This window comes from Vombatus ursinus, unplaced genomic scaffold (assembly GCF_900497805.2).
Source record: "Vombatus ursinus unplaced genomic scaffold, bare-nosed wombat genome assembly UNPS02015255.1, whole genome shotgun sequence".
NCBI lineage: Eukaryota > Metazoa > Chordata > Mammalia > Diprotodontia > Vombatidae > Vombatus > Vombatus ursinus.
Window position 1 is genome coordinate 2,465,195 of NW_020955033.1, and position 27,762 is coordinate 2,492,956.

Consider the following 27,762-nt stretch of genomic DNA (forward strand, 5'->3'; position numbering starts at 1 on the left):
TCATCATATTTTTTGAAAGCTGTAATTGATTGAATTGGTAGTTAATTGATATCTTTTAGTAGTCTTTTGGTTTTTGTTGTTATATTAATGCACCTGTTGATTTTTCTTTTTCATTCTTTGGTTCTCTCCTTTAATTACTATGAAAAATTGATATTTGGGTTCCTTTAAGGTTGTTTTAACCTTAGATTTCTTCTCTGAATTCCTAATACTCATTAGGAATCTTAAGTGTCAGTTCCATTTCCTTTTGTTTTTCCTTTTTTTTTTGGCTAAATAAAAACAAAAATTGCGTGAAGTAGTGATAGAACCAAATATGGTACTTCTGCTGTTATTTATAATGGAGGAAAATGCTCTTGAAACACTGGCAAATTGGTTCCATGTTGCGTCTATTTGTTGTCTTTTAAGTTTCATACATAAAAGCTCTTGGAGTTATCAGAATTAGCTGATCATGCCAAACTAAAGTGTTGTTTTCCCATCTACTGCTTTTAGCTATGAGGTATTATACTATTTATTATCTCTGTGTTTTCATTACTCAAGAAAAAGCACAGCCAGGGTGGTTGTGTACAGTCTTTATCATTGGTGTCCTTCTTTGCACTTCTGTTAGTTTATTCTGAATTTGTGCTGTTTGTCGGTTTTATGAGACATAAAACATGTCCTTTTCCCACAAATATTATAAAAGGTAAATTCTAAGAAAGAGTCATAATTTATTTGATATTTGTGCCTTAGAAATAGTAGTGATACATGTTTGGACTTTGACTTGAATAAATCACAGTAAGGTCAGAAAAATAATTAAGGCCAATACCCATGGGCCTGTCATGTAGCAAAAATGAGGGACAACAACAATGGACAGCTTAGATACTACAGTGGGGCTGAGAAAATGTTTAAAAAAATATAGCAGAAGAATGTTATGGAAGTTTTATAGAAGAGCATGAACAAGAATTGCACAGGATAAGAAATGACAACTAGGTTGTGATCTGATCCATTAGAATGGATACATATAAGGATCGTGAATCCTTGGAAGAATTGAAGTAAACGATTAAGATTACAGACCTATTGGTTAATAAGGTTAATAACCTCAGTATTGAAACCTTGCTGGATTAATAAAAAAGAAGAAAATTAGATAATTGAAAACAGTTCTTTAGAATAAACCAGAGTATGGATTATATTTGTATTACTGATTAATAAGAAATAATAGCTTGCTGAAGTGCAAATGGGGAGGGATATAACAAGCACAGAGTTTATTAAGTGCAAGAGAATTTACAGAAGAGAACACTATCTAGTGTTAGCAGAAAATGCTTTTGACACAAGGGTCAGCTATTTGATGAAGGATTTTAAGAATTCTTTTAAGATGGACCTAAAATTGCCGTAGGCTGAGGGGGCTATGGTAAGACTGAGGCTAGAGTTTAGAGCAGGCAGGCACAACCTGAGGCAGGTTTTCTGGTGGCCAAATGTAGAGGAAAACATCCTTTGTATGTAGAGGAAATCCTTTGGCCTGCTGCTAGCTGCCATGCAGACCTGATTTAAAGGATAATCCCCTCACCCCCACCTTCTACTCCTGTTAAGAGCTGTTGTTAAGGGGTCCTCTGAACTTGTTTTTTTAGTTGCCATTTTTTCCAGAAACAGTGGACTCAAAGCATGCAGGAGTCACATGGTCCTCTAGGTCCTCAAGTGTGGCCTTTTTGGCTGAACCCAAGCTTGACTGAACTTGAAGACTTGAACTTGAGACTGCAGGTTCCCCACCCTGCTCTAGAGGTTCCCAAGGGAAAAGAAGTCTGCTTTTGCCATCGCCTACCCCTTCAGGAGGGGGTTACTGCACCTTTCCCCTTTCATACCATGCCCCTTTCTGTTTTCTCCTTTTGTTGTACTGTCATAAATATGCAAACTTCTGTAAGGACTGTGAACTCATTTGGTTCCACATGCATGTTTGTTTCTCTTGTAATAAACCTGGTTTTTACATAAGTCTCCTGATGCTATGACTGCTATGACATACTTCCCATTGGAGCTTTGAAATGCACATTCTGCAAAGCAATTATTGTAATATGCAGATTCCCTTTCCCAGTCCAGGAATCCACGGATGGACCCTCAGAGTCCTACAGAAGACCCTGGGATAGATTAGGTAGAAATTGAAGCACAGGCAACCTTGGGGCTTTTCAGGGGGTCCTGCAGGATAGGAGAAATGACCTAGGCAAAGCAGCAAGGGAAAATAACCTCAGGCAGAACCTACAGCACAGGAGGTCTTCAGTCTTGTGGCAAAAGAGAGACCTCAGGCTCAGCCCACCACTTGAAGGAAGACCTAGTCTAGGCCATTATTCAGGACTAGTCAAGCCCTGCCCATGCCATTCAGTTGCACAGATTTACCAGAGTTCAGTTTTTTGTCACCTTCTTTTCTCCTTGTTGTAACCTTAATGCTGTGGTGAATGAAATGAGGAAACCTCGAACTCTGTATACCTTGAGGAAATACATCCATTTGAAAGAAGTCCAGAGGGTAAACATGGAGGATAGTGACCACAAGTAGTGAAACCTTTGGGGGGAAGAAATGCCCTGGCCACAGGGATTTGTAGGAGTACCTGGAATAGAGGAAAAAGAAGTGCATAATGGAAAAGCTAAGGAAGAAAGAGTGGAAAAGAAAATTGACATCTCAAAACAGATGATGAAAAGCCTCACTCAAGAATGGAATGACCTGAAAAATTGAGCTAGACAGAGAAAAGTTAAAGATCACTGGACTTTCTGAAAGCCATGGACCAAAAAAAAAAAAAAAAAAAAAAAGAGGTCCTAGATATGAAATTTTTTCTTTTTCTTTTTTTTTTTTTTGGAGGCAATCATGGTTAAGTGACTTGCCCTGGGTCACACAACTAAATATCATATTTGAAGAAATCATGAAAGAAAACTACCTGGACATATTAGAACATTTGGGCAAAGTGAATATATAATCTGTTGAACACATCTTGAAAGAAACTTCCACAATGAAAATTCTTAAGAACTTAATATACAAATCCAGAGCTTTTATGTTAAAAAAGAAAACTGCAAGCAGCAAGAAAGAAAAAAATTTAAGTACCAAGAATTTACATAAAACTTAGGAGCTAACATGTTAATGTAGAGAACTTGGAATACAATATTTCAAAAGGAGAGTTGAAAGTTTACAACCAAGAATAACCTACATGACAAAATTGAATATAATAGATGGAAAGGGTGTGGGGAATGGAAATGGATCTTTAATGGAGTAGAAGATTTCCAGACATTCTTGTTTAAAAGGCCAGAACCAAATAGATATTTTGAAAGAATTGCAGGCATCAATAGAAACACAGAAAGATTCACATAATTATTTAATTGAAAAAGAATGAGGATGGCTTGTTTACACATTAATGGCATGGGAGGGGGGAAATTTACAGATGTCTTTTCCAAACTCTAATATCTTTGACTCAGAGAAAGCTAAAAATAACAGTCTGAGGATGGCTTTTGTTGTGTTTTAATGGTTTTAGGAGAAGACAGAAATGAGAAGGACAGGAGACTATGTTGTGGAAGGAAAGGAACAGAAATCACTAATAATAGAGGTTCCTATGATGAAGAATATAAAATCATAGAGGAAGGGGGGGTTGTGCCCACCATGTTTCTCACTGTCATCCGACTTGGAAAAAAGGAAAACTGAACACATTTACTTCCCACCTTCTACCCCTTCAGTATAGCAGTATATCAGAATTGAAAAGGAAATGAGAAGGCAAGGGACAAGGGAGAAATAGAAGGGAGAGATTCTAGCAGAGAGGACAACATAAATGGGGGAATAATTGTAACCAAAGCAAACTTAGAACTGGAGAGAGTAATTGGGGTAAGGATAAGAGAAAAATAACACAGAAGATTGCTTACCTAGTACTGCTCTAATTAGAATATTGATTAAGAGGCAGCTAGGTGGCAGAGTCTGGAATCAGGAAGACCTGAGTTCAAATCTGGCTTCAGATGCTTAGTCACTTAACTTATTTGCCTCAATTTCCTTATCTGTAAAATGAACTGGAGAAGGAAATGGCAAACTACTCCCAATATATTTGCCAAGAAAACTCCAAATGTGGTCACGAAAAGTCAGATGTTACTGTCTGAAAGACAGCAAATGTTTATTAAGCACCTACTATGTGCCACGCACTGTGTTAAGCACTGGAGATGCAGTTAAGAATGGGGGAAGAAAATTCACAAAAGGAAGCTTAAAAGCTGAGGGGGTAGGTACCCATGAGGATATCCCATTCCTTGCAAAGCAAGCAGAGCTGAAGATGGAAAGTGGAGAGTTATCTGGAGATTCCAAATTCAGCCCTCTATGAAGGAGAGCTTAGGAAGAGTTCTCCACCCCTCCAGAGAGGAGAGGAGGCTGAAGCAGTTAGGAAAGTATTTAGTATCCAAAGCAGAGTTAAACAACATGATGATGAGATTTCAGATGATCAGCTTATCCTGAGTTAGGAAATCATCTTACTTGGAGTTCAAACCAAGCAGAGTTGTAGATGGAAAGTGGAGAGTTAAGTTTTTATTGAAATTCCCTTTCTTTTACCACCTTTTTTTAAGGGTGGGGATAAAGGAGAAAATAGTACAGGAGGACAGGATGAAGGGAAATTCACAGTCATAACTGTGTTAATAGGATGAATTCATACATTAAATAGAAGAGGGTAGCAGAATGTATTAAAGAAGAATCCAACAATCCGTTTATAAGAAACAAATGAAACACAAAGATTCAAATAAAGTTATTAAGTATATGATAATTTAGACGAGCATTAATGGGGAGCACTAATATACCTTCTTTCAAATCTAGACAAATCCAAGCCAAAGACAAACAACAAAGAAGTTAAGAATTTGAATTTAACAAAATTAGAGATGATAACTCTGGTAATTACTAAATGAGAATAAAAAGCCCTCCCCCTCTCAGCCATGCATGGCACTTTTATAAAAACAGACTATATGTGAGGTGCTAAAAGATCTCACAAAAAAGTAGAAAAGCAGAAATACTAAATACATTTCTTGATCACAGTGTAGTAATATTGTATAGCTTGTTCTTTGATCCATGCTACTTAGTCTCCAATTACTTTATTTCTTTCTTTAAGGGCGTTTTGTTCAAGGCAGTTAGGTGGCGTAGAGGATAGAGAAATAGACTTCAAGTCAGGGAGACCTGTGTTCAAATTCTACCATAGATACTCACTAGTTGTGGTACCTTGGACATCTCTCAGCCCTTTTCTTCATCTGTAAAATGGAGATATATAGCTTGAAGTTGTTAAGGATCAAGAGATAATATTTGTCAAGTACCCTGCAAAATAACGAGTAAAATAAAGATAGCTAATCTGATTTTAAAAAAGAAAACCAAATTGCTTAAAAGATTAAGAAAACTCACAATATTTGGAGAGGATATAAAGAATATTATGAGAAACTATTTTGCCCAATTATATTAACAGAACTGATACCTTAGAGGAAATAGATGAATACTTTTTTTTTGTTCTTCCCGTTTACATTGCTTTGTTTATGTATGTTATTTTCTTTGCTTTGTAATTGGTCCATTTAAGTTTTCTCTGTGTTTGTCATAATTGTTATTTCTTATGGTATAACAATGTTCCATTTCATTCAAGTACCACAATTTGTTTATCCATTCTCCAGTCAATGGATTTCTACTTTGTTTTCATTTCTTTGCTACCACAAAAATTGTTGCTCTAGATATTTTTGTGTATATGAAGCCTTTCTATCTGAAAAAGTCATTTAAGCACTGCCTTAGTTTTCTGAAATATAAAATGGGTTTCATAACACCTACCTCCCAGAACTGTTGTGAGGATCAAATGAGATAATATTTGTAAAGTGGTATATCTAGGCTCTACATAAGATTTTAGCTGTTGTTATTGTTAATGACAGACCAGATCACTTTGGCAACTGAGTGATGGAGGGACTAAAGTGGGGAGAGACTTGTGGTAGGGAGACCAACTAGCAAGCAAGCTTTTATAATAGTCCCAAGTGTGAGGTGATGACCTGTACCAGGGAGGTGACAGTGTCAGAGGAAAGAAGGGAGAATTGTGCTAGAGATGTTATGAAGGTAAAATTGACAGTCTTTGGCAATATATTAGAAATGGGAGTGCAAGGGTATAGTCTGAGTAAGGAATCGACTAGTGACTGGGGTGATAGCATGAACATCAAAGAACATCAAAAATGTTATTGAATGATTGTGATATAAAGGGAGAGTTTAGAGGTGGCGATTGGAATCAAGTAGTATTCTTATTACACCATAACCATTGTAATCAGAGGGGTATGAGTTCTGAAAATGGTGACCAGAGATACTATGTCTTTAGGTGGAGCCAGTGTCACTAAGAGCTAGAAGATGGGGGGAGTGGACAGTTTTCTTGTATTATTTTTTACATTAGGGTGTTCAGATTTTCTTTTGGGAGACCTATAATTCTTACATTGCTAATGCATCCTCTCTTCAAGATTAACATGTATGCTTGCATAGAAATCATATTTTTTAAAATTGTTTTTTGCTTCTCATTTAGTATTATCCCTCACTTTTGTTATTTGCAATTCCAATCTTTTGTTCTTTTTTTTTTCCCCCTCTTTGAAGAGATCTGCCACTGTGGACTCAAATTTTTCTCTTTCTGCTGTGCAGGACATAAATCCTGCTTCCACAATTCTTATTTCTCTCCTGCTGTGCATTCCTGGGAATCCACAGAGTTCTCTGCATCATCAGGTGTTGATTTATTTTTGTAATATTTATTCAGCTGTTTGGACTCATGTAGTTGGTCTGGAGTTAGTATTGCCTTTTACTATTACTGTCTTCCCTATTGGTTTATCAGCTTGTGCTCAAGATTTTTCACTGAATTTTCTTCATCCCAAGAACTTTGGTAATTAAACTCTTTCCCCTTATTTTCTTTTTTTTTCCCCCATGATACTCATTTTCTCACTTTTTCTTTGATGGTGGTTCTTCTGTGTTGAACTAAGAAGCTGTCTCAAATGCCACTTGTGATGGAGAATTCACTTTTCACCTGCCTTAGTCTCTTCCCCAAGTGACTTCTGGGAGGACAGAACTGGTCTCAGCTGGATTCTGGTCCCCTTTCCTTCAGGCTTGGTGGAGCTACACATATATGCTGGTACTTTTCCCCAATTCCCTGTTTCTTAGGTCCCTGACAGAAGACTGCTTATAGAGCAGCACACATGCTGCCTCCAGGGAGAACGTAGTTCTTTTGCTTTCCTATACTTCCACACCCTCCTGGTAGAAAGGGTTGAGCAGAGTTGAGTTCAGTTACTTGTTGCCACAGAATAGTGGGGTGAGAGCAAGAGTAGGGGGTGTGCTGACATAGACTGTATAGCAGCAGCAAACAAATTGCTGAATGGATTCCAGAAATTGTCCTCCTCTGACAGAGTGTGGCAGCTTGTTGTTGATGGGGTGCTGAGTGATTGCATTAGGGCTTATTGGGTTCTTGCCTCATTAAGGTTCTTGGTGTCTTAGACTATGGATATAGTTGCAGTTGCTTAACTCTTGCCCATAGAGATGTTTGAGAGGTCATGAGGATCAGAGAACATGTTTAGTCTTCCTTGTTTATCATGTGACTTGGAAGACTCTGGTGACTTACAAGTATTACAGGTGTCTTTGCCTAAAATAGTAACTGGAAAATTATTAAAAACTGATTTACATTAAGTAAGGAACTGTGATGACTAACCTGCCCCCTAGAATCTTCTCCAAAGATATGGGCTTTGGGCATATGTGGTATTTCTTAATAAATGAACCAAAAATATTTTCATTTCTAGGTCACCAGATTTCATTTTGAACAGTAATGTCATTCTGTTGCCAATATCAAGCAAAGGAAGCATATACCAGTTTTTAGTCTCTTACAGTTAAGAAAAGTGGTATCCCCTTTAACAGTGCCTGAAGGTAAGTCTAAATCTTACTTTTAAACAGTATAGTATTTGGTTGGCATATAAATAAATTTTTGTTTATCTTTAACTTGGAAACCTTTATGATAGACTAATTCAGTGAGGGCAGGAACTGCTTTTAACAGCTACAAGAAAACTTTATTTTTTAAAAAAATAATAGTTGTGGAAATCTTTAGATTTTACCTTGACCTACATTTCCTACTATATGCCCCTTTACTTCCTCGAAAGCCGAGGGGATGACAAAAACTGATCTATACTTCAGTCAACATGCGTTTACTAAGCACTTAATATGTGCCAAAGAAAATGCTAAATTCTGGAGATATTTTTTTTTAAATGGTAGTTAAGCTCCTTCAAATAATGTTCAAATTGGGGAGACCACATGTAAATAACCTGACAAATACAAGATCTATGCAGTAATTGATAATCTTTGAAAAGACACTAGCATGTGAGAGGATGTGAGAAGGTAGACTTTTGTAAAATATGGGACTTAAAACTATGACTTGAAGGGAAACCAGGAGATGGAAATGAGAAACAGCATTCCAGAGAAAGGAAAATGAATGGAGACCCATGTGGTATCCTTATATGGGCACTGCAGGTAGGCCAATGCAATAGTATCATAGAATGTTTGGAGGAAAGATGAGAAGGGTTAAGGTTATAAGGAGCTTAAAGTGCCAGAGTGATAAGATTTATTTGATCATAAAGGTAATAGAGAACTACTAGAGCCCACTGAATAGGAGTGTTTGTGTATATGGTATGTAGTGACTTTTGTCTTTGTTAAAGTGAAAAATCTGGTTAATGTGTTACTTTATGTTCCATGTAACAGTTTGCCTCTATGACTGCTATGTTCTAAATATTTGTGTCATCATATGAAAGCTGACTACTTTGGTGTGTGTAGGTATGCTCTAATATGATTTTTCTTAATGAATGTGCTACATATTAAAAATTTTTCCCTGTTTCTGAATTCTTTTTAGTTCTTAAATGACCATATCAGAGTGAGAGACATATACTCCCAGAATCCAGAGAAATCATCATGAAGTTATATGTATTTTTGGTCAACACTGGAACTACCCTAACATTTGACACTGAACTTGCAGTGCAAACGTGAGAATATTTTACTGACACAAGTGTGTGTGTGTGTGTGTGTGTGTGTGTGTGTGAGATTAAAGAAAATGCATCTTGTTACAGTAGATTATATATAAATGCTTATTCCCTTCTTTTCCCTTCCCCTCAAATCCCTCGCCCCTACCATGTTATTGAGTAAGATTGTGCTTTGCAGGTGTGAAACTATTCCCTTTTTTTACCCAAATATGTTTAGCAAATCACATTTTGGTCAAGTATGATAAATTTTGCTTATGATTTATGAATGCTTTATTTTAATGCTTCAAAAAAATCTAATTTCATTACAATCCTCAAAACTTTAGAAGACAGCTTCATGAGTTGCTCAGTGGCCAAAAATTTTTTGACACCTGTTTCCCAGGATTGTGGTGATGAGTGTACTGTGTCTAACTAGCCTAGTCTTTGTAAGGTTGGTATTCAGTTTATTATTGGGCATATGTATAGTTTCTATCTTGGGCAGACCTATAAGTGCCTGTTTTTAGGTACTTCAAGAACTCATTGCCACAATGATTCCAAAAAGAGTTGAGTTCACTGAAAGGAAAGGTATGATCCAATAGCCCAAAATTCTGTAAAGGAAGTTAGTGCAGGAGAAATGTGAGAGTCACCAGAAAGAAATTCTTAAGACACTAGAAAAAATTTCTGATGAAGAAAAAGGAGAGAGTTGTATCAAGAGACTATTGTGCAGGGTTAGCTAGGTAGTATGGTGGATAGAGCACTAGCCCTGTAGTCAGGAGGACCTGAGTTCAAATCTGGCCTCAGATACTTGATACTTTACTAGTGTGTCACCCTGGGCAAGTCACTTAACCCTGGTTGCCTTGCCCCTCCCCCCCCCCCAAATTTGGAAGGAGACTCTTGTGGATGTATAGGAAACCAACCGACTTAAATATTAAAAAGAGTTGTACAGAAGATGGAAATAGTAGTGGGCATTGGAGGATGAGTACAAAAATGTGAAATGGTCCTGATGGTCAGAATTGTGAGACGAGCTGATGATGACAAGGAAAGCTAAGAGACTACAAAAGCATTTTTTAAAAGCTGTACTAGGAGAACTAGGAGGACCAAAGAAGGGATTGAAATTGAGATGTCTAGGACAGTCATAAACAGTCCATACAGAGCAGAGTTACTCAATAGTTAAACTATCCTAATTTGAATTCTGGCATAAACCTCTTTAAATTTTATGTATTTTATTGGTGAAAGATAAACCTCTCATTGAGGCAACAATGAAATAATGTAGTTATCTTTTCTCTTAGTGTGGCAGACCTTAAACATGCAATCCAAAGCAAATATAAGATTGCAATTCACCAGCAAGTACTGGTAGTAAATGGAGGAGAATGTATGGCCTCAGATCGAAGAGTATGCACTTACAGTGCTGGGACAGTAAGTACACACCTGTGTTCTATTATACGTTTTAGCTGAGGAGAGAACACGTTAGAATCTAAAAATTCTTAGGCTTATATCCTAGATTATTTAGAGGAGAATAGAAGGTTTTGTTTTTGTTTGGTTTTTTGTTTGTTTTTGTTTTTGTTTTTTTTTTGTCTTTGTTTGTTTGTGGCAGTGAAGTGAGTTTGGAAGAAATATAAATAACCAAAAGAAATATTTTATGAAGTATCCATATGCTAGTAAACCATTTTGATATTAGTCATACAATCCTAATTTTAAAGTTGGGAAGGACTGTGAATAATGTATAATTTAGTTTTAAAATTATAATTCTTTTAAATACAGGACACAAATCCAATTTTTCTGTTTAACAAAGAAATGATCTTATGTGATCGTCCACCTGCTATTCCCAAAACGACATTTTCAGCAGAAAATGACATGGAATTAAAAGTTGAAGAATCTCTTATGATGCCTGCAGTTTTTCATACTGTAGCCTCAAGGACACAACTTGCTGTGGTAAGTTGTGCATGAATTACATTTGAGCTTTTCAAATCATTTTTACTTCTTGTATCCAGTAAAACTTTTTATTTTCTTTAAAGTATTATTAAAATCTTTGGTTTCTACATCACTCATATTTCTCCCTATAACTTTCTCCCTCTCATAGAGCCATACCATTTAACAAAGATTTTTGTTTAAGAAAAGAAAAAAGGAGAAAAAAAATCAGCAAAACTGATCAATACACAAAAGAAATCTGAAAATACATGCAATGTTCCACACTCATGTATCTCCTACCTCTGCGGAAGAGTGGGCCCCGAGTTTCTCCTGTCTCTTTTTTGGGACCATACTTATTCTTTGCAATTTTACATCACTCATTTTTGATAGTTTTGTGGTAGTTGTTTCCATGTGTGTTATTATAGTCATTGTGTATGTATAGATTTCTTGTTATGCTTCATTTTGCATCAGTTCTTTCTTTCCATGCTTCTCTGTATTTATCATATATTTATCTTTTTTTTTTTTTGTAGCCCAGTAATATGCTGTTACATTCATGTAAGACAGTTAGTTTAGTCATTCCCTAATTGATGGACATCTACCTTGTTTCTAGTTCTTTGCTGCCATAAAAAGTGCTGCTATAAATGTAATGGTGGATATGAGTATTTTCTTTTTATCCTAATCATTTGTTCTGTCTTTTGGATGGACTTGCTACAGAGAGAGTCAAGGCTTCATTTGCTCATAATCATATCTGCTGTAGAGGACATAAATTCTACTATTTTGTCCCCTTTTAACTTCTTTGGGGATTTTGATTTCTCTCTTAAACCATTTGGGAAAATATGCTGATATTCAGTTCTCTCTTGAGAATCAAAAGAGTTCTCTGTTTCATCAGAAGTGGGTTTAATTTCCTTTGTTTTGCATTTTTATTTAGAGATGTTTGCAGTCATTTAAATGTCTTGGGAGCCGTTTTCCCTTATGTTTTAATATTTTCGCTGTTGACTTTATCTGTTTGTGCTCCAGGTTTTTAACAGAGCTGTCTTCTTGAGATCTTTGCTTTGTTTTAGCCTTTTTTTTTTCTTGTGTGAGTCAGTTGGGGTTAAGTGACTTGCTCAGGGTCACACAGCTAGTAAGTTTCTGAGGCTGGATTTTGTTTTAGTCTTTTTTCCCTTATATTCTCCTATTTTACATTTTCTAACTCCTTTCTCTTTGGTGGAGGGTCCCCCAAGAATTGTACTAGACATGTGTCTGATTATTCTCCCGCATTGGGTATATATTTTTCACCAGCCTCCGTCTCTGCCCCAAGTGTCTTCTGGGGGAACGGGACTAGCTTCATCTCAGTTCTAGTCAGCCCTTTTTCGTTCATGCTTAGTACGCAGTGGTATCCTGACCTAGTTCTCTTTGTTCTTAATTGCTGGCTAAGCCCTGCTGCCCCAGGCAGAACATGCTTTTGCCTTCTTCTACCTCCCCCTCTTCTGAAAGTGGGTGGTGTAATTCAGATGTAATGTGTCTTGCCATAGAGTGGTAGAGTGAGGGCAGAGACAGATTTGTACTGGCAAGGACTATAGCAGGCAGGGAAATTAGTGAGTATATCTTGGAACATAAGCTGGTGGGTCAGGTTATACATCTTGCCAGAGTATGTGGGCTCATGACATCACCACTGTAGGCTTTTTGGTATTTTGACCTGTAAAGATAGTTGGAATTGTTCACAAATTGTACAATTTTTTCTTTGTGGAGTTTTTAAGAATTAATTTGAGAATTGTAAAAGATATCTAATCCTACATCTTGTTTGTCTTGTAGACTTTCTTTTTCATCAACGACTTTCTTGGGTTATATGCCTATACTAAATCAAAGGGTATAGCCATTTTAGTCACTTTACTTGAATAATTACAAATTGCTTCCCCATATAGTTGAACCAGTTCACAACTCCACCAATAATGCATTTGTGCCTGTGTCTCCACAACTCCTCACACACTGATTATTCTTATCTTTTGTCATTTTTGTCAGTATCTTGGTATGTAGTGAAATCTCAGTGTTGTTGTTGTTTTGATTTGCGTTTTTCTTTACAACTTTCCCCACTTATTTGTACAAACTTGTAAACTTGATTTCTTCCTTTTCTAATGGTACATTGCAACTACTGAGAACCTTTTGTCTGCCAACTCTTTTAGGCAGGCCTTAAAAACCTCATTTTTGCTTGTCATTAAAGTTGATGTCTAGGAGTCTTCTTGACTATCTTGACTATAATCTTTACATCCAAATCATTTATCCAGTTTTGGTATGTTTTGTTTATCCTTTAGTATAATTGTGTGTTCTTTTGTTGATAGTAACTACAGATAAATTATAATGCTATTGTAGACCACAAACAGGCACACACATAGCCTCTCTTCTCCCCCCCCCCCCCCACAGCAGCCCTCACGTCACCGTGATTGAAGGGGAAGCTTTGCAGTTATGATTATCTGGGTGTAAGTACTGACTCTGACAAACATTAGCTTTGTGAATAAGGACAGACAAACAAGCTGAAATGCCACAGTGGTTAGAACATAGGGCTAGAAATCAGAAAAACCTGAGTTTAGATCTTGCCTAAGATAATGACTATGTGATTTCATGAAGGCATTTAACCTCTATCAGCCTTGATTTCCTTATCTATGAAATAGACATAATAACAGCACCTACCTTAAGATAGGACAGTATTTGTAAAGAACTTTGCAAACCTTAAAGCATGATATAAATGCTAGTTATTATTCTTGCATAGCTATTATTAAATCAGTTAACTGCTAATTAACCCAGACCACTGTTCTGGGAGTAAAATATAGCATTTTGTTCTACTAAATAAAGGGCTGAATTTATACCTTGGTTCATAGCACTGTTCTGCTACCTACTACCTTGTATATAAGTCACTTAATATTTCTAGGCCATCGTTACTTAACTGTAAAATGAGGGGGCTGAACTAGTTGACCTCTAAGGTTAACATCAAATCCCTAATTATGTGATACTAGATAAGTTAAAGAGTCTTAACCTGGGATTTTGCTTTTTCATTATTTGATAATTGTATTTCAATATAATTTGTTTGCTTTGTAATCTTAAGTATTTTGTCTTATGTATTTAAAAAATTTTTTTCTGAGAAAGACTTCATGGGCTTCTCCAAACTACCAAAAGGGTCTGTGATACAAAAGGAGCTAAGAATACCTATTCAAAGTTGCCAAACAATTTACATTGAAAGAAGTTTTTACACCTGGAGTTCCTTTCACTAATGAAATGAAATCACAGGTCCAAAGCCTTATCTCTCATATATGTATGTATGTATATATGTATATCTATCTATATATACATAGATACACATACATATACATGAACACACACAGCCCTCATGCTTCAGTATATTAATAGTTCCTCATGTGGGCTCATATAATAATTTTTAAATGAAGATAATTTGTGAAGAATTATAGCTGTGTTAATCTATGCAAACATGCTTGACTAAAAAAAATAATTACAGTGAATAAGATATTCTGCTTTTGTGGATCTAGAGTTACTTGCTTTTTGCAGTCCTGAGGACTAAGATAGTATTCTAGGATTGTGGAATAATTGAATGAATGAGTGAAGCATTAATAAGCTCTTAACTATGTGCAAAGTGCTGTTTTAAGTGCTGAGGATACAGATAGAAAGACAGTCTTTGTTTTTAAGTATTCTAATAAGGCAAATAACACTTGGAAGGTTTTCTGCAAGTCATATGGAAAAGTCCCTTGGTGGTCCTTAGGATATACTGGTAAAGCAGTTATTAATGCTCTACGTCATTTCTACTGATAAGATGATATTGAACCATTTGACAGTGCCAGGGACTTTGGTAACAAGAACTTTCTTTTTTGGGTCTTTAGTAGCTGTGGCTGTGTCACTTGCAGCAACAATTGCCAGGCTGCGTCTCTATAGGGTTGCTTCTCAGGATAGTGACTGAAGGCTAAGCATATTGCTATTCTCAAGGTGGTTTCAGAGTCCTAAACTGTCTCCATCAAAATCCTAGGGTTCACATACCTAGAGAAGGAAGAAATGTCAGAGGCCATAGAGTCCCAATACCCTCCTTTTACAGGTGTGGAAACAGACCCAGGGAAGTTAAGTGACTTATCCAAGATGGTACAAGTAGCAAACGTTAAAGATGAAATTTGAATTTATCTCCTATGATTCCCAACACTAGTGTTCTTTCCAAAACTCTAATGACTTTCAGCTTCAGTGTATATTTTTTGTTACAGCCGTCTTTTAAAAAATTTTATCTTTTTTTTTTAGAATTATAGCTTTTAAGAAGTTTGTTTTGACTTACCTTAGCCATTCTGAAATCTCAAGGGAAACATATTCACAACTCCTGTTGTAGTTGCCATAAGGGAAATGACAACCATTGATTCTTTCCTTCATTTCTTTATTTGCTTGGATAGTTTTAGGTCATTTCTATATATATCTTTGATGGAATATTTTTATTCGTTTTTTTTCCACATAGGAAATGCATGAGGTTGCCAAGAAGCTTTGTTCGTTTTGTGAAGGTCTGGTCCATGATGAACATCTTCAGCATCAAGGCTGGGCTGCAATAATGGCCAATTTAGAGGATTGTACATTATCCTACCAAAAACTGCTTTCCAAGTTTGAAAGTGCTTATTCAAATTATCTACAATCCATAGAAGATATCAAGTTGAAGCTTACACAGTATGTCTGCTACTAATACCTGTAGAATTGAACTAAATTAGAGTTTTTATTTTATAATTTTTATAGTTAAATTTAATTACTTGAATTCTTTCTTGAATTGTTAGTTCTTGTAACAAGTAAAATTTCTTGGGTCATTAAATGTCTAGATGGTCTGTTTTCAGAATTTTAAGAAACATAATCCTATGGATATCCTGAGAAATAAAATGCAATAATTAAATAATATGTACATCCATTTTCCCTCTCAATTGAAAGGAAGAAAAAACTTTTATTAAAAAGTTTAATAAAAAGAAGCACTTTTTTCCTCCTGATTCTTCAATATGTAGAAATATATCAAAATTTTATCAAATATCAAAAATATTATCAAAATTTTTCCTGATGGTTTAAAAAACAATATTTTTTTCCCTCTAAGTAGTTCTACCACAGGAAAATTTGATAGTAATATAAAGTTATTCTTGGGCTGATTTCTTCCATAATTGCATATAAAACCGTTTGAGAACAGAAAAATGATTAAAAAAAGAAATTTTAAAAAGAGGTTGGCTAATGAAATGAGTGGTATAAAAATGGCAGTTGTCTGTCTTCTTAAAAAACTAGCTTTTCAAGTACTACAAATAATTTTTAAGCCTGATAATACCACATGTCAATGGCATATTAGTCTATGCTATATCAACCATAATAGCCTGTACTATATATGTAATTATATGGCAGTTTTATATAAGTAGAGATTTTACAAGTGAAATAATATTTTAAATAGCTTGAAGAGGCTACTACTTAAGAGATCCTGTAGTGAATCTTATCTAAAATAACTCCTACTTTATTATTTTTGGGTGGGTTGTTAATCTGGATTTTTATACAGTGGATTTTCTTAATATCAATGTGGTGCACAGATAATAAGAACCCACATTTGTATAATATTTTAACATTAACAATCTTTTTACCACTTCAACTCAGTGCAGATTGCATAATATTTCTGCATGTTATTATTATCCCCATTTTAGAGATGAGGAAATTATCACATGATTGTACAACTTAGGTAGTGTTGTAACTTGGACAAAAATCAAGTCAAAACCAAGTTGCGACTTTAAATCTACTGTTATTTCTACTTTACCATATTGTACTGATTATTTTTCCATTTACCAAATCAGAATGTCTGTTGCATAAAGCCATATGCGACTTTAAAGTCATCTCTAGTATATTTTTTTTTAGTGAATTCACTTAGGAATTCTCCCCAGTTACTTTGAATTAGTGCATTTTTGTGTATTTTCTTGTTACTGACAGTTCACTTATATTTTAAGTTTAGGAACTGCGGTTTCAGTAATGGCCAAGATTCCACTTTTGGAGTGCCTAACAAGACATAGCTACAGGGAATGTTTGGGAAGACTTGATTCTTCTCCTGAACATGAAGGGAAAGAAACAGAGAACAATGAGACTGAAAAATCATCAGAATTGGTGCTTTATCCTGATATGCCTCAGATGACTAACAAATCATTGTTAGCCTCATATTGCAAATCAGTGGAACATTCAGCCCTGGACAACACAGATCCTGAAAGTGGCAAAGAAATTAGAGAATCTCGTCAGAGCACTATGCAGGAGGAAGAAATTTCAGAACCTAAAGAGAGTGATTTGCCTTCTTTCAATGTTTCTTTATTAGACTGGATAAATGTTCAAGATAGACCTAATGATGTGGAATCTTTGGTTAGGAAGTGCTTTGATTCTATGAACAGGGTGAGTAATCATTTTGTTGACTGTACATAATAAAATTGTTGCTGATTGAAATCCTGCTGCTTGGTTCCAAATATTCCAAATAAATAAACATGATTGCATCAAGTGAGGGAAGCTTATTTGAACAGTCCAGATATGTTTGTTTTTTTACCTTGTGATTGGTGCTAACGTGAATTAGTGGTTTGGATTAGCTAGCCTTCCTATGGTTTATTTAATCTATGACTGTAGATATGGTTTTTTGTCTAGAATGCTGAACCTGTAGTCAGAACTAATTTAAATCCTTGCTTTGATAATTTATTAATTATTTGGCCTTTTAGTAGTTACTTATCTCTTTGAGCATCAGTTTACTTGTTTGTAAAATTGTTATCATAATGATTGTATGGAGAACATACTATGTAAAGTTCAAAGCACCAGGGGACTGGCTGTTAACAATGAATACTGTTTTACTTTGTTTGGAGGGAGAAGCTGTGGAATCTGAGACCACTGCTCTCATACTGATGTCACATTCTTATCTTCAAAGGACTATGGAGGGTTGAAACTCTAATCAAATGGGTCTTTCCCCATCTTATGACTGGCAAATTCTCATTTTCTGCTTCTCTTATCCCTGTGATAAGAGTAGTGAGGCAAAACTCCTCCCAGTTGCTATCCTTCGGTACTCTCATTCTTATTCTCAGTCATTCTCCACAGTACAACCTTTTCCATCCTCTTTATCCATTCTGTTTCTGGATTCCTCTATTGTTAACAGAATCCCCTTCAATCTTTGTCTTATATCTTTTCCATCTTCTTAGCACTCCTGGAAACTTTGATCTCTCTTGGAGTTATAAATACCGTTTGGTTACACTAACACACACAGTAAGCCAGGAAGAGGTTTTGGCTGACTCTTTCTTAGTTACTCCCACTTACAAACCTCTCCTCCCTGTAAGTTCACTTACCTCTTTTTGTATTATCTCTTCCAGATCCTTTTGGCTATAACATATTCATCTCCAGCTTACCATTCCTGCTTTCTCGAAGTTAAGTAATTGGCTCACAGTTTTCCTCTCTGTCTCGTTTCTTTCTTGAATCCCTTTCCCCCAGCACACTGGCATCAACATTGACGTCCTGTCCATTCCAGAACGTTGATTTACGCTTCTGCCTGCCCTCCACCCATTGCTCCTACTCCTTTGTTGTGAATACCACTGATGAAAATTTCTCACATGGACCCATGTTGCATGGTGGTTCTTTTATTCTTCACAGATTGACTGGTTACCATATTCCCCAAAAGAACCATTCCAAAATGTTTCTCTCTTCATGCCTACCAGGCCTCCTTTGCCTTATACTCTGTACCCCCTCCTCAACTTATAAATTCACCTCTTACTTTATTGAGAAAGTCAAAGTCATCTTTCATCAGCTCTCTCATCTTCCATAGTCTATCCCTCATCATCTTTATGTTTGCCCTTTTCCTTTTCTCCAGTATCCAAGGAAGATTCCCTTGCCAAGGTATACTCCTTAACTTTTCCTCTTGATCCCATTCTCTCCTGTATCTTCTAGGACAGGAGTGGGGAATCTTTGGCCTCGAGGCCACAAATCCTTTTATCTGTTTGAAGTTGAAGGGCCCCACTTGAGGACATAGTGGGCCACATGTGACCTTGAGACTGCAGGTTCCCCACCACTTTGATCATTGCCTCAATCTCTCTAATCTTTAAACTCTGCTGGCTCTTTTCCTTTTCTTGCCTTTAGCCTTTGGAAACCTTTGTATTACTTTGCCATCCCTTCATGGTTTTGTTCTATGTCTCCCATCCAACTCAATTCCGTAGAAGAATTCTTCCTAGAAAGAATTGTCTTTGCTCTGCTTCTACTTTTTTTTTTAACCACTTACTCCATAATCTTTTTACCCAATCACACTTCCAACCCTATTACTCTGCTGAAACTACTTTTCCCAAGATTACCCAGAATCTCATAATTGCCAAATCAAATAGACTTTTCTCTGTCCTCATTCTTTTTGACCTCTCTGCAACATCGCTTCTCCTTGATATTCTTTAGACATCAGTGACACTACAGCCTTCCCATAAGTATCTATGTCCCTCAAAGATTTGTTCTGAACTCTTTCCTTACTTTATACTCAATTACGATCTCTATACATGTGACAACAAAATCCATTTGCAACTTTTCTTCCAAATGTCTGTCTCTTGTGGCCAGCTGCCTACTAAACAGTTATACCTGAATGAATGTACAGTAGCAAACTTGACATCTTAAATATAATGCATTTTCCTAACGTGTCCTTGCTCTAGACTTCCCTTATTTCTGATGAGGATAGTAGCATCCTTTCAAACATTCAGGGTTGTTAACCTTAGTGTCTTGCCTTAACAATAAATCAACAAGAATTTTATTCTGGTTCTTATTCTTACTAACTGGGAAGAACTGGTTGCTGAAGTGGAAATGACAGGAACTTTTGCAGGGAAGTGGCTTTTTTTCAGGACAAAAAAGAGAGAAAGGTCCTATGGAGTTTGAAAGGTGAGAAACTTTATTTTTAAAGGAATTGTTCAGTTTTTCTTCTGCCTCTTTTATTTGACTTTTAAAATCCTTCTTGAGCTCTTCCAAGAAGGCTTTTTGGACTTGAGACAAGTTCATATTTCCCTTTGAGGTTTGAGATGTGGGTATATTAACAGTGTTGGCCTCTTCTGAATTTGTGTTTTGATCTTCCCTGTCCCCATAGTAATAATCTATGGTCTTTGGTTTTTTTTTGTTGTTGTTGTTGTTGTTGCTTTTTTCCTCATGATGTTTTCCTTTTTCCTGGCTTTTAAAGTTGATTTCTACTTCTAGGGCACAGGGAACACTTTCTCACGCTTGTTGTGCTGGGAGCTAGGGGCCTGGCTACTGGCTTTGTGTGCTGGGGCCTCAGGTGCTGGCAGCTAGAGGCTCTGGGGGCCTGGTGCTGAGCTGGAGCTGGTGGTGGTGGCTGGTGTGTGCCAAGGCCAGGTGGGGTCCTTCTGCATTTCCCCAGGGTTACACTGAAGCTTGTGGGGAAGGAAGTAGGGATGAGGGTGGTCCAGCCCTTTACCTGGGGCTGCACTAGAGCATGGATAGGCTCAGCCACTGGTGGACGCCCGTCTCCAGCGCAATTAGTGGTTCTCCACGCTAGTGCCTGCCAGTTTCCCTGACTGTGCCAAGGCATGCAGGGGTCCTGGTGTTGGCACTTACCTAAGGCTCCACCACTTTGGGGCTCAGGATCTCCTGCTGGTCCTTGAGGTTGGGCTTGCCACTGGCTTGCTGGGATGTCTCCCTGTCTGTACTGGTCCCTTTTAGCCACAGCAAGAGAGACCCCTCCTGTCAATACCCACAGCCTCACAAGCCAAAAGACTGCTGCCCACCATCTCTCTGCTGGCTCCACTTTTCTAGGATTCCTCCTGGGGTGGTATTTTCTGGGTCTTTCAAGGTCAACAAGGGAGAGTGAGAGCAACCCACTGCTTACTCCCCCATCTTGACTCCTGGAAGTCAAGGTGGGAAACTTTAAAAAATAAAAACTGAAAATATAACTGGACAAAATTACGGTGAAAAGTGAAATCTGGAAGTACAGTGTGCATCAACCAACTTAGATATAGAAATGATACATACAGAAGGTATAAGGAAGAGAAGGTAACAGAAGATTTATATATTAAAGTATGTTACAGTCTGGGGGAATAGTGCTACAAATGTAGCTCAGAATGGGTTCCAAGGATAGGGCATTTACCCCTGGCCCCTTAATGATCACCTGACCATTTTGGGGACATTCAGCTTTAGAACTCCTACCTTGGGGCCTCAGTTACCCTGATTGTAGAGTGCCCCTCAGTGTATGTAGGCTGCCTGTAGCCATGCTTTACTCTGTGTCTTGATCATTTTCTCATTGAACTCCCCTCCCTCCTTCTTCTTCCCTCGAATTTACACCCCACCCCCCTTCCACTTTTAGAATCACAATCAAATCAGTACTGCCATTGGTACTTGAAAGAGTATGTCTAGACTTATCATCCCCATGGTTTCCCAAATCATAATTTCCTTGCCAGGCCATAAATATTTCATCTCTCCCATTCAAACTTCTTGAGCACAGAAATTGTTTCACTTTTGTAACTTAGGTACTTTACAGATAGCAGGCATTTAAATGTCTCTTCATTCAATTCATTCAGCACCATATGGCAAGAAATAGGGTCAGCTAGGTGGTACAGTGGATAGAGCACAGGCCCTGTAATTAGGAGTACCTGAGTTCAAATCCGGCCTCAGACACATAACACTCATTAGCTGTGTGACTCTGGGCAAATCACTTAACCCCAACTGCCTCACAAAAAGAAGAAAAGTAGAGTAAAGAATAGAAGATTTTTTAAAAGTTACTTTGAGCAAAAAGAGAATTGAAAAGGGATAGAATCTCTGAATATGGTGAATATAATGATGAAAGCTGACAACTGAGGGAAGATAGAAGTACTTTTTTTCTCTATGAATCCCCTGTTCCCACACCATTTGGCAAAGGACCTTACGCATTTGTTGTGACCTACTTCTTATCCGCTACTCTTATTTTTTTTTAATCTCCTGCTCTTTAAGAATTCCACTGATATCCCCTGAAGCCAAGCCCTACAACACTACATCCCACTGTCCACTGACCATTGACCACTTTCTCTTTGGACCCACTGTGCCCCCTGTGCCAGTTAGCTGCTACTTCCCAGGAATAGAGGGCTGTCTTGAGTGCTGTCATTGCTCCTTTGTGCCAGGGCAGGCAACTGTCAGTAATGGGGCTTGGGCTCTACTATCTTGTGCTGGGCCAAGCATTGACCCTTCTATACCTGACTCTGCCCCTCTGTGTAGAATGTTTCTACTGACCTGTTCTGTCACTGCCTCCTATGCTTGTCGGGAGCACTTGGATACTGCTCCTGCTGTGGCTAGACTCTGTCCTTCTGTGCTGGGAGCCAGAATGCTGAAGTCCATAGAGTCACTGTCTCTGCCTGGTTCATCATAGTTAAAGAGGTCAAGAACTGCCATATAGAATGGTTCACACCAGAGTTTGAATTCCCATTGATACCAGTGGTTATCTTCTTCAATTCAAAATACTCTTGCTGCCAATTGACACCTTCTAGATGGGCCCAGAATCTCCTGGCTTGTCAAACTCACAAAGCTGCCACCAAGACTAGAAATGTCCAGATATATAATCTGTCATCCTTCACCTTAAAAATAATTAATATATTTTGTTTTTACATCACAAAAATTTCTCCCAGTATTTCTTCTTCTCTCTCCCATAGCTATGCCATATAACAACAACAACAAAAAGTTTTAAAAAGAAAAGGTTAAAAAAAAAAGAGAGAAGAAAATCAACAAACCTGACCTTCATTGAAAAAAATCTAAAAATATATACCCTATTCTGTACCTGTGGTCCTCCTCCCTCTGCAAAGGAGTGGGTTAGGCAACTCTCACTTTCTAGTCGTTGTCAGGTCCACCTCTGCTGTACGTGTGTGTATATGTAAAAATCTAACATCCTCCTCTTCTATACATTTATACTTCCCCTACCCTAATTCAGACCCTTGTCTTGCCTAGACTTTTGCAGTAGCTTTGTATTTGGACTCTACCTCATTTCTTTCTACACTCCACAGAACTTTCAAAATGTTATTCGTGTTCTTTATCATGTCATCCTCCTCCTTAATAAACTCCATTGTCTTTTATTACTTCTAGGACCAAATACAAACTCTTCTACCATTTAAAAGCACTTCTTCCTCATATGTTAGTTTATCACTTCCATGCTTTTGTACCATCTCTTTCCCTTATGCTCAGAATGTGTTCCTGTCTCGTTATATTTCTTTAAAGGCTTAGTTCCTTTCAGATTGTGGCTTTGATGTTGCCACCTATATGAGGCTTTTTCTTGTTTTCCTCTACCCTGATAGCACCTTGCATTTAATTTGTATTTTTTTTTTTCACCTATCTCCTACCACCCCCTCCTCACACCCCCATTTGAAAGACTGTTGAAAAGAAAGAAAGTACCTCAGACCTGGAGATGGGCAAATTTCTCCTTAAGAAAGGGAAGAGATAGATTCTACAAACTCTAAACCAATGAGCTTGGCTTCTGATTACTGGCAAAAAAAGTTTTAAAACTTATTAAAGAAATGGTGAGTAAGTATGTAGAAAAGGAAGTAGTGATCACCAAGAGCCAACATGTCATTCTTAACAATTCATCATGCCAAACTAAGCTCATTTCACTTTTTGACAACCATTCTAAATTGGAGGAATTCTGTACATAAGTTTTCCTAGACTTTAGCAAAGCATGTAATAAGTATTTTTTTTGCCATCTTTTATGGCAGAAAAAGAATAGATATTGGCCAGAAAATAATGATTTGGAACTGGATAAATGGCTGTATTCATCAATTGTTTATCAGTTTGGAGGAGGTATCTTACAGGTATCTGTTTGGCCATGTTTTGGTTGAACGTTTTTGTCAGTGATTTAGATAGAGCCACTGGTTGCATGCGTATTAAATTTGTAGATGACGTTAAGAGGTAGAACTAGATGACGAGATTCAAAAAGATTTAGGATACAAAGTTCTGTTGAGCCTAACAAGATGGAATTGAATAGGTTTAGTTGTAAAGTCTTAAACTTGGGTTGAAAAAAACCCACTTCCCAGGTAAAAGGTAGCAGAGGCATAGTCAAAAAATTGTCTGAGTTTATTATTTAGTTCAGCCAAAAAGGCCAATGCTGTCTTGAACAAGATTAAGAGAAAGAGAGTAGTTTGCATGAGGACTTTATGGCCCCCTTTCACACTGTTCTTGTCTGACAATATTTGAAGTATTGTTTGATTCTCGATGTCATGATTGAGCAAGGATATCGACAAGCTTCCTGGTTATGTTTAAAGCTGCCCTTTGGCAGCCTGTGTTCCCCACCAATATGCTTGTAGTATCCAGGATAAGTGGGGGAAAAAAAAGCTTTCCCTCACCCTTGTCTCACCCTCACTCCCCTCTATATTGGGTGTGTCCCCTATGGTTACCTTATATTATGAGACGACATTGCTTAGATAGGTTGCATTTCATGTCTTTGGAAATAATATACATATTAAGAAAATCACAAATCTCTGAGTATTTGAGTAAGGAAAACTTTTTTACAGTATCTTAAAGTTAATTGTTTCTATCCAGGACATTGTCATCCATTCAGTGACTCAGGTTTGGAACATTAAAGTCATCTTGGACTACTCACTTTCTACCCCACATAGCCAATCAGTTGCTAGATTTTGTATATCCTATTAGGATCTTGGAGCTTCTAGTTGGCTTAGTGGATAGGGTACTGGACCTGGAGTCAGTAAGACCAGAGTTCAGATCCAGCCTCAGACACTTAGTTGTGTGACCCTGGGAAAGTCACTTAATCTCTATCTGTCTGAGTTTTCTCATCTATAAAATGGAGATGATAATAGCGCCTACTTTCCAGAGTTGCATCAGTAGAAAATGAGATATTTGTAAAATGTCTTGCAAACTTTGAGGTGCTATATAATAACTGATACCATTATTATCATCATCCATCCACTTCTTTCCACTCATCATTAAATCTTTGTTCAAGCCCTTATCACTTCTCACCTGTGCTATTGCAGTTGCCTCCTAATTGGTCTTCCTGCCACAAATCTCTCCCTTCTCCAATCCATTCTCTACAAGCCACCTAAGTGTTTTTTTTAAAGCATTGTCCTGCCCATGTTACTTCCCTGTTCAATATGTTCTAGTGCCTCCCTAATTGGCATTTTAAAAATCAAGTTTTATTTCAGTAACATTTTGTTAACATTTAAAAATGAACATTATTTTCTCTTCTTATCGCCTCTCCCTTATTAAAAAAAAAACCTTAAGGCAAATATCCATAGTCCAGCAAAACAAATTCTCACGTTGGCCATGTCCAAAAATATATGCCTCACTCTGCAGATTGAGTACATCTACCTTTCTGTCAGAGAGTGGGTAGCATTTTTCATCATCAGTCCTGTGAAATCGGTTGATTACTAAGTTGATAAGATTTACTTCATTATGGATAGTAAGCAAATTATGATATATTAATATATTGGAATATTCTTGTGCATTAAGAAATAATGAAGAAGATAGTCTCAAAGAACAAGATTTTTATGCACTTACGCAGCTTATGCCAGTTGAAAATTTATGTCTATCTTATATATACCTATATCATATATATCTGATTAATAGATAGTATGTGGCATTTAAGGCATTTAAAACTTTTTACTATCTAATCTAGTCTACCTTTTCATCCTTATTTTAAGTTACTCCCCTTCATACCTCTCCAGTCCAGCCAAACTGGTCTTTCTCCTGTCTTCGCAGTTGTACGTTCTGCGCCATTTCTTGGACCAGACTCCTATGTGTTCAGCATCTCCTTTTAGAAACTCTAGTTTTATTGAGATCTCAGTTTAAATGGATTTTCCTGCGTGAGGCCTTTTATATTCCCCATAATTCCCTCACCCCCCCCAAAAATTATCTTGAATATACTTTGTATGTGCTTACTTTGTGTATGCTAATATATACCCTCTTTTTTTTTTTTTTAGTAGAATATAAGGTACTGAAAGGCAAGAATTTTTTTTTTTTGTTTCTCCAATGTTTATCACTCTTCTAGAACATAGTAGTTGGCCAGTAATAAAAAACTTGTTGATTGATTTCTATGTTTGTATAGATTAAATAGTACAAAAAAGAGATATTTTAAATTGTAAAACTTTAATTTGAGCCAGATAAAGTTTGTTTTTTTACCTTTATTTCTTGTATATTTTTTATGCTTATTACATAGTTTTCAGTAAAATAAAAGTTTTAATGACATTGTTACTGATTTAAAAATGATCATGGTTCTTAAGAGTAATATTTTTGACATCACAAATTAGTGTATTTTTCCATGTTGGGATAGAATACTGTAGGGATCCTAAAAGGTAGAATGCCTCTGACTATTGATTATTTGCCACAATCCAACTCTGTGTTTTTGTTGTGAATGGTACATCTTTAAGTGTCTATCTGTAGCTACTTAGTTTCATTGATTATAACATAGTTTACCCAAGATTCCTTCCTTCATAAAACCAGAGACCATATTTCTAGTTTTCTGGATAGATCACTCTAAATCAATTTCCACTACTTGAAATAATTCTTAAAATGCTTCCTTACGTGTGTGTGTGTGTGTGTGTGTGTGGTGTACACATTAAACCAGCTATGTGCCAGGTACTGAGCTAAAATACTAGGGATGTGAAAAGAATCCAAAGACAGTCCTTACCATAAAGGAACTCAGAATCTAGTGGGGAGACAACATGTAAACATATATGTGAACAAACTTTATAGATGATAAATAGGAAGTATTTATCTGTATTTCTTACTAACAGAGAGAAGGCACTAGATTTGGGGGTGGGGGGGGACGAGTGAGAAAGGCATTCTGTAAAAAATAGGATTTTAGCTGGGACCTAAAGGAAGCCAAAGAAGCCAGTAGGCAGAGTTGAGCAGAAAGAGCATTCCAGGTATTGGGGACAGCCAAAGAAAATGCCCAGAGTCAAAATAGAGTGTCTCATTTGTGTGACAGCAAGGAAGTCTGTGTCACTGGATTGAAGAGTATGTGCCAAGGCTTAAGTTATAAGAAGACTAGAAAGGTAGGAGGAAGCTGTGTTCTGAAGGGCTTTGAATGCCAAGCAGAACATTTTGTATTTGATCCTAGAGGTAATAGGGAGTTTGAATAGCAGGGTGACATGGTTGGACCTGCCCTTTAGTGCCTAAATAGAGGATGGATTGGAGTCTGGAGAAACTTCCGAGGCAGGCTGACTCACCAGCAAGTTAATGCAGTAGTCCAGGTGTGAGGCCTGAACTAGAATGGTAGTAGTGTCTGAGGGAGCAGGGGTGGTGTATTTAGAGAGATATTACAAAGGTGAAATCAACTGACTCTGTTAACAGGTTAGATTTAGGGGAGGGAGTGAAAGATGGTGAAGAATTTAAGATTAACTCCTATGTTGCTAGCCTGAGGGACTGGGAGGATGGTGTTGCCCTCTGCCCAAATGGAGAAGATAGGAGGGAGGGGTAGGATTTGGAGGAAAGATAATGAGTTCTATTTTGGACCTGTCAAGTTTAAAATATCTATTAGACATCCAGTTCAAAATGTCTGTAAGTCAGTTGAAGTAAAGAGGGAGAAGAGGGCCCAAGACAGAATTCTGTGGAACATACACACATACATGCATGCATGCATATATACATACATACATACACAGAGGAGTCATCTTTTAAATTGAGAATATTTATTAGTCGGTTTTAGGATCCTAATGCTTTTTCCCTTATTTTTTAACAGTAAAAATATTGTGTATAATTCTTTACCTCCATTATTTTTTTCCATAATTTTTTTTAAATTAAAAAAGCATTCTCTCCATTGACCATTTAAAGTTTCTGAATTTGAAGAAAAACCTGTTTTAATTCGCTTTTCTCCTGTTGATGACTTGGAATAGTCTTTTGTTAAAAAAAATTTTTTTTAACCATAATTTATATTGATATCTTTTTGTTTTTAAATTATCCTCATTTCATAATTTATCTTTTCCT

General features: G+C 36.9%; 1 protein-coding gene across 2 annotated transcripts in view; it reads left to right on the plus strand.

Annotated features, from left to right (window-relative positions):
- LOC114031824 (RB1-inducible coiled-coil protein 1) overlaps positions 1-27,762 on the plus strand; it is an 86,869-nt gene that overhangs the window by 14,460 nt on the left and 44,647 nt on the right. For both annotated transcript variants that reach the window (XM_027846957.1, XM_027846958.1), the window contains exons 2-7: positions 7,747-7,870; positions 8,844-8,973; positions 10,236-10,362; positions 10,708-10,878; positions 15,332-15,534; positions 16,827-17,256. In XM_027846957.1, the coding sequence (XP_027702758.1) occupies positions 8,903-8,973; positions 10,236-10,362; positions 10,708-10,878; positions 15,332-15,534; positions 16,827-17,256 (1,002 nt within the window). In that variant the 5' untranslated portion in view covers positions 7,747-7,870; positions 8,844-8,902. The remainder of the gene's footprint in view (positions 1-7,746; positions 7,871-8,843; positions 8,974-10,235; positions 10,363-10,707; positions 10,879-15,331; positions 15,535-16,826; positions 17,257-27,762) is intronic.